The sequence below is a fragment of the Marmota flaviventris genome, chromosome 14 (assembly GCF_047511675.1).
Source record: "Marmota flaviventris isolate mMarFla1 chromosome 14, mMarFla1.hap1, whole genome shotgun sequence".
NCBI classification, from domain to species: Eukaryota; Metazoa; Chordata; class Mammalia; order Rodentia; family Sciuridae; genus Marmota; species Marmota flaviventris.
This window is the reverse complement of record NC_092511.1, coordinates 88,777,228-88,789,506: the sequence shown is the minus strand read 5'-3', so window position 1 is coordinate 88,789,506 and position 12,279 is coordinate 88,777,228. Positions and strand designations below refer to the sequence as shown.

Below are 12,279 nucleotides of genomic sequence, written 5' to 3'. Positions count from 1 at the left end.
CCTGCATTTCCTGCTGTATTCTGTTCATTCCCGGCACTGACCTTTTCTGTAGGTGGGTGGGCAGAGGATAAAGTTTCTTTGTATGACTATTTATTCATGATTCATGCCTTTGAATAAAAGAACAACTGGTAGAAAACTAAGGATACTTGGGTCTTTCATTAAGAAAAAGTACTGCCAGGAGTGGTGGTTACATTCCTGTAATTCCAGCTACTTGGGAGGCTGAGGCAGGAGGATTGCAAGTTCCAGGCTAGCCTGGACATTTCAGCAAGACCTGGACTCAAAGTAAATAAAAATTAAAGGCAGCTGGGTGTGTAGTTCAGTGGTGAGCACTCCCTGAAAATAAAAATTACTAAAATGGGGGTGGGGTCAGTCATCTGTCACATACCTGTCTAGTCTCCCTCGGACACTGGCCTGGTGTCTGCTATGGAAGGCATACACCCTTCAGGTCCTAAACCCTGACAGACCCTCCTCCTACTTGCCCCCATTTGCTCTTGTGGCCAAGTAAGGGAAATACAAAGATGTGCTAAATGTCAGCTGAGGCTCTCCAAAGATCTCTGGCAGCTCTGGCCAGTCTCTAGAGATGGCCCAGGAGTCTCACCTGAAAAGCAAATTCCCTTCCCCCATCCCCCACCACTGGTCGTGAACCCTGGTGCCCTTGACTTGAGCTACTCACTTGCTACTCCCCTGAGGCATCTCTCCAGGAGGAAGGACGAGGGTCAACCCACAGATGGGAAGTGAAAAAGCTTGGGTCAGCCACCCTTCAGGGACCCTGGGAGTGGAGACATGGAAAAGAGACTTCCTCCCTCTACTTCCTCTAAAAGGAGGGTTATCAAAGCCATCCACCTGGGAAGCCTTTCCCTTTCCAGCCCCTCCCTGCCACCATCACCAAAAGGAAGCAGGAAAACATCCGTCATCACTGCTTTTCCAGTGGCTTCTACCAGGATATCCCCCGCCTTTTCCCAGGGGCTTCAAAGACCTGAAGGGCAAGTGGTAAAATTGCCAGCATCATTATAGAATTCGTGGCCTTCAGGAGGCTAGGATCTCTAACTGATCCCAGCACATTTGGGGACATCTACTCAGCTTCCAGCCAGTCCCAGCAAGGGCCCATTACAGGGCCCAGGGGATAGCATCCGGCCTTGGGTGACCTCCAGTGCACACCTCTCCTCAGGTTACAGCCAGGTATCTGGAGGGACTGAGTTGTCACCAACACCTCCTTTCCCCTTGATATCTATTTCCCTCTTGGTGATGAGTAGGTTTAGGGAGCAGGGAGCCAGGGCTGGGGAGAAGGGCTCCATCTATCTAAGCTGACGGACAGACCCTCCCTTTCCCCAAGCCAGGTAGGGGTAGCTTCAAGAACTGGAAACTCCCATTTCAGCCACTCGGGACTCCCTACCTGTCTCTGCTATTGGCAGTAAGAACAAAGAAGGGAAATTTCAAAGGTGATTTCCAGGTTTCCAGAGCACGCCAAGTAACTGAAGATCCACTGTCAGGATGTGCAGTGTCAGCAGTAGAGGCAGTCTGGAGGGAGGCCCTGCCCTCTTACCCAAAGACCTGGGCGGGCTGCTGCTGGGTAGCCCCTGGGCTGCCAGGGCCCATGCAGCATCTGTTGCAGCCAGAGAGAAACCAGAACTCATGCGGCCCAGGCATCCAAGTCACCCTGGCTCTGGAAGGGTTTCTTCCACCTCACTTGGCAAATACTTTGAAGCAGAAAAGATGTCCTGTGTGGCACCTGGCACTGTACTACGTCTGTGCCCTCTGAATAATAGATCCCCCAGCTCCGGGCACTCTGGGGACCCCAAGAGGGAAGCAGCTATGTCTGAAACAGGCCCAGGAAGGGATGTGTCCCACTTTGGGTCTGCACACGGAGCCACTGAAGTTCCTCTATTTATTTACTTTGGTGTGTGGGGGGGTCCTGTCTTTTGAGTTGAGTGGTCACAGAGGTAATTCTCTGCTACCTCCTGACTACCTCTTGTATCTTCTGCAAAATCTCATCCCAACCCAGGAATCAGGAGGGCCAGCCATGGATTGCCAGTATTAGGGAGTGGACAGACAAGAGAAAATGGATACTCAGGGATCTGCGGGGGCAGAGAGGGCCCACTCAACTCTCAAGGGGTGCAGGTCAAAGATATCCAGTACCCCACTAAGGATCAGAACCCATGAAACTTATCTGGGGCAAGGCAAGGGAAAGCAAGAGCAGGATCTGGAACTGTCTTTTGGACCCGCCCCCACTCCTAAGTCTGGGAAGTTGATTTCAGAGCTAAACAATAAATTGAATTAAGCATAATTACAGCCCTGATACACCATCTCCCTCTATGTAGCCTCCCTGGCGGGGGCGGGAAGTAGTCCCAGACTGGATCCAAACAAATGTTCCTCATCCCAGCTCCCAGTTTCCATGGCTCTTGGGCTGTAGGGGTAACTGCTGCCCCCTGCACGTCTGCAGAAAGCCCTCAGGTGCAGGACTAAGGCCTGCACCCCCCCTTCCTGTCACACGACTGCTGGAGGTGAGAATTTGTAGCAGGGAAGCCACAGGCATCCGGAGGCTGGACATTGGGCATGTGCCCTTGGGATCAGATGGAAAGGAGCTTCCTAAGCCACTGATGCTGAAATAAACTTTAATGTCACAAAGGAACCTCACATTAGAGGCAAGGAGAGAGGGTGGAGAGAGGGGAAGACTCCTAGGAGGGCCCAGGAGGCCCCAGGAAATCAGAGCCATGAGGCAAAGGCCTTGGGGAGGAATTGCTGCTAGGAAGGGCTGGGAGCAGAAGGGTGGGCTGGGCAGGGAGTGGCCGAGCCTTGCGGGCAGCTGACCGTGGTGGAGAGGGCTCCTGCTTCATCAGGCCTCTCACTCTGGGACCTCCTTTGGCCTCCATTCTTTGCCTCCTGCAGTTCCTGGAGTTCTGTTCACTTCCTGCTGGAGTCAAGAGCTCTGGGCTGCCCTGCCCTTGCTCCTTTAGATGTCTTTCCAGGGGCTAAAGTACTGGGCCTGTGGCAAGGAGAAAAACAGGCTGCAGTAACCTGGCCCAGGTGCTGCCCTCTCCTGAGACTCTCTGGATAAACAGCAAACACTCAATGTCTGCTCCAGGCCTCCTCTGAGCCATGCAATGCCCTCAAGGCTCACCGTCCAGGCAAGGACACAGCAGTCAACAGGCTACCTGACCACAATGTCACAAATGAAAGCACTGCTCGGGTCTTCTCTCCCTCCGAACGGCTGCAGGCCCAGGAGTGTGAACAGAGGTGGTCCTGCACCCTGGCTCTGCCAGGCCACCGCTCGCTCTTCCTTCCTTTCTGGACAAACACACTGCTTCCCACCAGAGACTAGTGTGGTCCAGTTCCTGGGGGACCCAGGGTGAGGTCTGCTCTCTAGCTTTCTCAGGGACTTGTGAAATCTGAGACACAAGCTACAGCCTGTGGCCAGCGTGTCAGTCCCAAGTCAGAGGTTATGGGGAAGCACAAGAGACAGAGGCGAGCTGGGTGTCAGGGAGCCCTGAGAGGAAGGTGTGGACAGGGATCTTTGGCCCAGCAGTCTCCAGCAAGGCCTGGGGACTCCTGGACAGCAGAGCCTCAAGCCAGCCTAGCAGGGTGCTGCTTGTTGGAGAAATGGAGGTCAGAGGGGAGGGTGCCAAGCAGAGGTTGCACAGGCTCCTGTATCAGGCTAAGCTGCCTCTGATATTTGCAGAACTGCCTACGTGACTGGATGAGCTCTCTCACCTGTCAGCGCCTCTGGTCAGTTTGCTCATCTGTAAAATGGGCTACCAACAACACCTGCCTCATGAGGGTTAGGTACGTGCATGCAAAAACAGGTCCTCAGGGGCTGGGGATATAGCTCAGTTGGTAGAGTGTGTGCCTCATATGCACAAGGCCCTGGATTCAGTCCCCAGCACCACACAACCACAACAAACAGGTCTTTAGGAAGTTTTAACTATGAACATTATTATCTAGAGGGTCTGTGACAATCTGGGGATTAAAGTTTACTGCTATTGAAAACAGAAGGGATCAGGTTAGCCCAGGATCACTCTTGTTTATAGAGTGGGAGGCCAGCCCCAGGTCTTCAGGGAAAGTGGACAGGGCGATGAGAGGTGGTACCACTGGTACCCCTTCAGGCACTACTCATGACAAACTGGTGCTGTCTCCCCAGGGCTGAGTTACTCTTCACTTTTTTTTTTTTTAAGAGATGCTTCAGATTGAACCTTGGGGTCCTCTACCATTGAACTACATCCCTAGCCACCTACCCCCCCCCACTATTTTTTATTTTTGGTATTTTGAGACAGGGTCTCACTGAATTCCTGAGGCTGGCCTCTACCCGCCATCCTTCTGGGGGTTGAATCCAGGGCCTTGAGCACACTAAAGGAATGTTTCAGCAATGACACACACACACACACACACACACACACACACACACAGAGGCACTGGATTCTTGATAAGAATGATGAGGGTCCCTCAGGGCATCTCCGCCCTCCCCCACCAACTGCCCTCTCCACCCTTGTCCTAGCCAGGAACTCAGCAGCTGCTGTGGAGTGGACATGTGGCTAGTTAGCTCTGGCCAGCCCAGTCTGACCACTTCCCTCCCATCCTAGGTCTGGGGGCTGGAGTGGGCACCACCTGGGGCTGACAGTGGGCCAGTAGCTCCTGCCAACGGATGTAGGTCTGGGTGGCCAGGTCCTTGAGCTTGGTCCGGTGCATGGCCTGGGGGCTCTCCCGGATATGGGTGCTGATGTGGCGGTCCAACTGCGTGCAGAGCAGCTGCAGCTCACCCTGTGGAGGCGGATACATGGGGGAGGGGCAGGAGGGAGGGCCAGCCAGAGGGAGGGATGGAAGCCTCTGAGAGCCTGCAGGCAAGTGGGGCAGGAAAGGCACAGGGCAAGGGTCAGGACCACTTGAGAATGGGTCATGGGACCTGGTGGGAGGAAGAGGCCCTGGCACCCCACCCTAGCTGGGCCTCTCTCTGCAGCTCCTGGCAGAGGACTGGACTGCACCCCAGCTAACCCCCCAGCTAACCCTGTCCCATCCTCTTAGGATACTTACCCACTGGTCTGAAGTAATATCCTGGCTGCTGACCACCACTCCAGCCAGTGTCAGGAGGCTGTGGCACATGTAGCAGACCTGGAGAGAGTGCAGAGAGGGGATGCTCTAATGTGGCCCCTGCCTCTGCGGGTTCCTGGCCCTCAAGACCAGTGGGCCAAGGGTGGAATCTCCCCACTACAGGGGTCCAGCAACAATCTCCAAGAGGACGGATGGCCTGTGTGAACTGGCTTGGGGCCACACCCACTCAGACCTCTGACAGCCAGCAGGCTCTACCAGCATCCCCCCTAGATGAACTGTCCCCTCTTCCTTCAGACAAAGAAGGAATCCAGGACGGGGAGGTACCTCAATAGGGAGTTTGAGACCCCAGGTTCATCCCCAGCACTGCAAAAACAAAACAAAGAGAACAAACAAAAAAGGAATCCCTTCCATCCAGAAACCACCCAAGCCTGTGCTGGGCCTCTAGCAGAGAGGCCAGAGGCACCTCTTCACTTTCATGTCTGCCCGTCAGCTGAAGCACACACACCTGTGGACAGGGTGACCCAAAGTGCCACTAACCCTAAGCAGCTTTGTGCACACAGTGAAGGGGCGCCCTTTGCAGGATGATGCACCTGCACACAGTTCCTGACCAGCACAAACCCGGATGAGGAGCGGGAGCAGGCAGAGGCAGTTTGAGTGGAGCATGTGCACACTTTCCCCACCAGCTCCACCCTTGTTCCTGCTGCTGAACCCTTCAAACTGACCAGAGGACAGTTCGACCCCAAGGCAGTCTGACCCCAGGGCACCTTGGACTCTCTTGGCACCATCCTCTACAAAATGTCTTCCAGGGAGCATCCCAAAAACAAATCAGGCCCCAGGTGAGAGGCAACCTGCTCCTGGCATTCTGGGCTCTTGTCTGTGGGTATGTGCCACCCCCACCCAGAGCTTCCTGCTGCCTTGTGCCCTTCTGCTTCTTACCTCTAAGATAAGCAGGGTGGTTAGAAACCTGTCGCCATGCCTATGGCAGATAAACAGCCCCAGGACAAGCTGGGATGGGAGAGGAGAGTCGGGGGTGGCCGGCAGGGCTCCATCCTGGTGACAGTCTGGGCCCTGGCTCCCCTGCCCTCATCAGCCTGCCCAGGTGGTGCCCGAGAAATGGCAGCAGCCTCCTCACACTGACCTAGGAACGTCCCCATAACAGAAGCCAGGAACATAACTGAGGGCACCAACTTGGCACTATGAACAGACTTCCTGAAACTGAATACATGGTACAAAATCCTGAGGACAGAGGCCACTGCAGGGCTCACACAGCAAACCTGCCCAAGACCCAGCTTGGTCAGCTTGGTGGCTAAGGCTACCGGGAACCTGACTCAAGCTGACTAGCCCTGGGGGCCCTGCACCTGGCTGGCCCAGAGACACAGCAGGAAGCCACTGCCCCAGTGGGTGGTACCAAAGCTCCTCAACTCCGCTCCCACCTGCCAAACCCTGACCTTCCTGTGTGCTAGGTGCCCTAGTGCCCAGGCCAGCTGATCACCGGCGAGGTGCCCTTTCGGTGCGCTGGGCCCTGAGGCTCCCTGGGTCCCCTGTATTCCAGCCTGGCCTTGAGAGAGAGGGTTCACTCCATCTAGCCTTTGCAATCCTGGCAAACAGCTAACGGCTCAGACCTGTGCATCTGAATTGTCCCTTGACTAAGGCACAGCCTCATCCACTTGGGAAGGAGGAAACTGCTCCAGAAAGGTAATCATTTAGTCAACCACCACCAAACCTCAGCTTTCCCGTGGACCAGGACAAAGTCCTTCCAGGGTTTTTTTTTTTTTTTTTTTTTTTTTGGGGGGGGGTGGGGGAGATACCCTGGGGGTGCAGCTCAGGGGCTTCAGGGAGGAAGTGACTAAGCTCAAGTGGGCCTCCATGTAACAGTAGGATTTGAGGCAAAGATGGCCCTGTGGGGGTGGAGGTGGGCAGATGACAATACCAGACAGATCCTGAGGGCTGATACAAGACACAGAGGGGCACCGGGGACACGTGGCCAGGGCTGAGGGCGGGCCTGGGGTCGAGGCCTTGGAAGGTGGCTGTGCAGGTGGGATGGAAGGGGGACCCAGGGCCCTCTCTGGAGCAGGAATGGCAGGACGAGGGCTTTCATCTGCCTTTTTCCTTTGTCCTTTCTTTTCTCTTGGGGGGTGTTGTGTGGGCGAGCACTCCACTGAGCTCCACCCCCAGTTCGCGTCTTCCCTTAAGAGTATTTCTCTACCATGTGTGTGCTTTACTCATGGAGTCAAAATATAATACAAACTGGTTGTTTTTCTAAAAATTACAAGACACTGCCCACGATAATGTGACTGAAACTCACTGGTCTTGGGGTGGGTGTGGGTAAGGGAGAGACACATGACCTTGAAAAGAAGCGGAGCCTTTCCCTTTTTTGTTGTTGAAACCCAGGATTGAACCCACAGATGTTGAACCTCTAAGGCACATCCCCAGATCCTTTTCATTTTTTATTTAGAGGCAGGGTCTCACTGAGTTGCTGAGGACATTGCTAAATTGCAGAGGTTGGCCTTGAAATTTTGATCCTCCTATCTCAGTCTCCCAAGTCACTGGAATTACAGGTGTGTACCACTAGGCCCGGCTAAGGCCTTTCAAGAGAGCAAAACACTTGGCATTGAGCAAGCTACTGGTGAGGTGGCAGGGAATGACAAAACATCATTGCCCATGGAGCCGTTGGCTAGGGGGATGGCTGTGGGGAAGGGTGTGAAGGCCAAGGAAAAGTACTGAGCAGAGAAGGGGAAAAAGGGGTCTGGAGATCCCATGTCCCTCAGACCTTTCACTTGTAAACACCTTTCACTATCCACAGTGCTGGAAGGCCTGCCCCTGAGTCAGGGGTGGCGGTTTTGCATTAAAAGAGGCGGGGCTGCAGAACTTCTCTGCCTGGGAGCAGGCTTGGGAGGGAGGGCGGGCCTCAGGATCTGAGGAACCCCCTGGAGGAACTCGAGGGGAGGGAAATCTGTCAGCCTGTTAACCCTGTGCAGAGGGAATTTACTGGGAGGAAAAAAGCCAGCGCACGCTGCTCAGAGTTTCACAACTTTGTTTTTATACTGATTCCCATAATCGAATCTGCAGGGAAAGTCCCAGAAAAATGATTCTGGTTTTTTTTTTTTTTTTTGGGGGGGGAATGGGGATTGGGGAGCAAGTCCTAGAGAAAAGCCATATCAAACCACATTTTATAAGGTTTCTTCCCCAAGGTGGGGTACCCTGCCTCAGCTTGGAGGCTGGGGCCGGCGCTCCAGGTGCGCCTGGAGTTGGGCCTAAGCCAGGGGAGGCTGCAGTCAGACTCAGTCCCTATTTATTAAAGGGGAAAGTTCCATTGAGGCCAGAAATCATGGCCAAAGCTGAGATCCTCAGGAGTGTTTTGGAAAAAAGGCCTTGGGCTTGAGGTAGAGCACTTACCTAGCACGGATGAAGCCCTAGGTCCATCCCCAGCATTGCAACAAAAAACACAACAATGGGCATGGTGGTTCTGAACATCTGTAATCCCAGCTACTCTGGAGGCTGAGACAGGAAATCTCAAGTTCAAGAACAGCCTGGACAATTTAGGGAGACCCTGTCACAAAATTGAAAGAGGGTGCAGCTGGGGCTGGGGCTCAGCAGTTAACGCACTTGCCTGGCATGTGTGAGGCACTAGGTTTGATTCTCAGCACCGCATATAAATAAATAAATGTCTATCAACAACTAAAAAAAAAAAATTAAAAGAGGGTGGGTGCTGGGGAGGTGGCTCAGTGGCAGAGTGCTTACCTAGCATGCCCAAGGCCCTGGGTTCCACCCCTAGCATTGTCCCTCTCTCAACCTTGAAAGGGGTCTGAGTCCATCCAGATAACCTCCCACTCCTGTGTGAAGGTCAGGGAGGCAAACTTTAGCAGGAACTAGGGGCACACAGCAGGCAGAATCTGAGTCTCCTTCTCAAATGCCATTGCTTGGGTGACTGAGGCAGGCCAGGAGCACAGGGCAGGCATGGTGGCCCTCCTGCCAGGGCAGGACAGAATAAGCAGCCAGATGCGAGCACAGAGCCAGGCTTCCTGCTTTGTCACAGTGTGACCAATTCCTGAACTTAGCAAGCCCGCACCTGTCTTGACTGGCACGACGGAGACACCAGGCTTTGTTTTTCTCTTCAAGAACAAGAGAGGGTGGCCAAGGCAGCCCGCCCCTTGCTTTGCCACGATCTCTAGCACTGGGAACACAGGGGTCCCTTCCATGGCTCTGTGAGAGAAGTCAGTGTGGCTTGGGGCAGCCCCCTGAGGGTGGCTAGGCCTGTCCATGCTCCAGGGCTTGTCTGGAGCTGGCCCTGACTGGCTCAGGAACCCAGCTCCTCCCACAGGGGCATGAGTACAGGCTGGGAAGCCCCAACGGGAAAATGGGACCCAGGAAACCTCAGCCAACGCCGTGGGGAGAGACAGAGTCTGGAGAAGCCAGGAACAGGACTAATGGACGTGCCTAGACCCAGTGATGACTGGACGAGGTGGACCGTCCTGCCCATGAGGCCAGGCTTCCTTCCTGGGCTTCTCCCTGGAGCCTGGGGGGGTTCCTCTCAGAGGTTTAGTGCACAGGCCTCATTCGGCCTCTCCTGCCTCCAAGCAGGCCCTGCCCTCCCCCTGGGGAAGGAGGCCCAATGAGTGATGGCGCACAGCCACCAGGCTCGTCACCCAGCAGGGGAAGGGTGACGTCTCTGTTCTGCTCCAGCTGGTCTGAGAGTCTCCCAGGTCAAGCGGGGTTCTTCTCTTGCACTTTTGTCTTAATACATGAGGGAAACAGGGTGGACGTTTCCCAGGAACTTCATCTTGCAGGAAAGTCCCCTCTAGCTGACGCCAAGGGAGCAGGCTGTGGCCCGTTACTTGCACAGAGCAGGGTGGGTGGGTGGGTGGTGCTCCCAGGAGGACTCCTGCTCTAGCCCCGGCAGCATGGTTTCTCCCACCTCAGTTCAAGACCGAGTCTTACCCTGGGCAGGTCTTCAAACCCAGCCTGTTCCCTAGAGGATGCCAGGACAGGAGGCCTCTGGGAGCAGGTTCCACCAGGCGTTGGTGTAGCTGCTGAGGACAGGGGGGAGCCCTAAAGCTGACCCAGGAACACCTGCAGGGAAGATGTGGTAATGCACAGGCTGTGACTCTCCCCACTATGCTGCGAGGGCCTGGGGTCCACCCTGCAGGTACCCCTGTTCTTACTAATGAGAGTTGGCCCTGGCTCCACCACAGGCTCTGGGTGGTGGCCACCCCAGGGGGATGTGCATCCAGCCGAAGGCCTGGAGATCCAGCCCAGCCTGACCTGCCACCAGTAGATTTCTGCCCTGGGTGCCACTGCAACCATGGCTGGGTGTGGGGGCCTCTGAGGGATTGGATGTGAGCCTGTGTGCTGAAGATCAGCTCTAGAACCAACTACTCCTCTGTGAGCCATTTAGACCTAAGGAGAGACCAGGCCATGATTCCATCTCCTTTTTTATTAAATCAAAGCCTACAGCATCGATTCACACCCTGACTCAAGGGAACACGCAAAGAGGGCCTGGTGACCCCTATTTCTCAGCAGATGTGGAAGCTGAGGCTTGGAGAGGTCCCCAACATGAACCACCCTAACTCTGTCTAGTAAGACACAGCTGAGCAGACTCCCCCAGCTGTGTGTGTGTGTGTGTGTGTGTGTGTGTGTGAGAGAGAGAGAGAGAGAGAGAGAGAGAGAGATCTAAAGGGTACTGACTCTGTGGACATTACCCTCAAGAGACAGCAAGGCTCTTCACTCTGCAGCAAAGGTCCAAGGGCCTCACAGAGGCAGGACAGAGAGGCCAAGGCTGCTGCTGGGCAGATGGGGCTGTCCTTTCCAGCCTGAGCCCCAAGGGCATGGTCTAGGTACTCTACCTTGGCTTAGGCCAACAACAACAATCATTATTAGTGGTGAGCAATCCTGAGGCAGGGCTACTTGCAGGCCCCAGGCCAAGAGCCTCAGCCAGAGGAGAGAGCTAGGTCTTATCTGGCTGGCCTGGACACAAGATCAAAGGACACACATTTTTCTGGGCATACCACCTGAACTGGTCCTAGCATGTGGCACCTGCCACGTTGATTGCTAGGACACCATTTCTTCCCTGTCCCTGCGAGCAAACAGTATGACCCTTGTCTAGGTAGCTCCCTCTAAGATTATACTCTCCGACCGTGGCCTCTGTAGGCACTGAAAGGAGTATAGGGCTGCACCCAAAGTTCTGTTCCCAAAGGAAGGCTGACTTTGGAAGTGACTCTGCTCAGGACTGGGTCATCAGTCATAAATCCTAGCAAGAAGGAAATGACAAGGACACATGACCAACAAATAGGAAATGAGACATGTGACATAATACTTCTTCCTACCCAGGATCACTGAAGACAGGGTTGAGAGGCCAAAGAACAGGCGTCACAGGCAGGGGCTGCCCCATTCACCATAGGGCTTGCCAGGCAGGACACCCAGTTCTGCACATCAAAGTGACCGGGTGCAGGGGGGTGCGGAGCCCTGGGCACAGACTAGGGACAAGGCCACTTTAGGGTGATGGGAGACAGGCGGGGAGCATCTGCACAGGAACAAGACTTCCGGCTCAGCTGCTGGGAGGAAAGTCGCTCTAGGACTCCAGCTGGGAGGAGTGGCAGAGGTCTCTTCCCAGGCTTTGGAGGACCTAGGAGACCAGCACACACCCACACCCTCCATTTCCTTAGAACAGGGGTGAGCGCCTCACCTATGTTTCCTGCTTCCCAGAGAGGAAGTGCAAAGGCCTACACTCCTCACAGTGGTACTCTCTTTCTCTCCTTCTCTTTGGTACCAGAGATTAAACCCAGGGGCACTTAACCACTGAGCCACCTCCCCAGCCCTGTTTAGTATTTTATTTAGAACAGGGTCTTGCTAAGTTGCTTAGGGCCCTGATAAATTGGGGAGGCTGGTCTTGAACTTGTGATCCTTCTGCCTCAGCCTCTGGAGTCCCTGGGATTATAGACATGTGCCACCATGCCAGGCTCTCTTTTTTAGTACTGGAAATTGAATTTAGACACTCATGAATGCTAGGCAAAAACACTCTACTACAGAGCTACATTCTCAGCCATTTTTATGTTTTAGTTTGAGACAAGGTTCTCCTTAAATTGCCCAGGCTGGTCTTGAACTTGCAATCCTCTTGCCTCAGCCTCCGGAACAGCAGGGATTATGAGGATGTGCCACCACTATGGCCTACGCAATCCTTTTTATTTATTGATTTATTTTTTGGTACTAGGGATTGAACCCAAGGGTGCTCAATCACTGAGC

General features: G+C 54.4%; 1 protein-coding gene across 3 annotated transcripts in view; it reads right to left on the bottom strand.

Moving 5' to 3' along the window:
• Window positions 1-2,916: 2,916 nt before the first annotated feature.
• Fam178b (family with sequence similarity 178 member B) overlaps window positions 2,917-12,279 on the bottom strand; it is an 84,935-nt gene continuing 75,572 nt past the window's right edge. For all 3 annotated transcript variants that reach the window (XM_071601291.1, XM_071601293.1, XM_071601292.1), the window contains 3 exons: window positions 5,023-5,100; window positions 4,600-4,752; window positions 2,917-2,983 (listed from right to left, as the gene is read on the bottom strand). In XM_071601291.1, coding sequence (XP_071457392.1) covers window positions 2,951-2,983; window positions 4,600-4,752; window positions 5,023-5,100 — 264 coding nt within the window. In that variant the 3' untranslated portion in view covers window positions 2,917-2,950. The remainder of the gene's footprint in view (window positions 2,984-4,599; window positions 4,753-5,022; window positions 5,101-12,279) is intronic.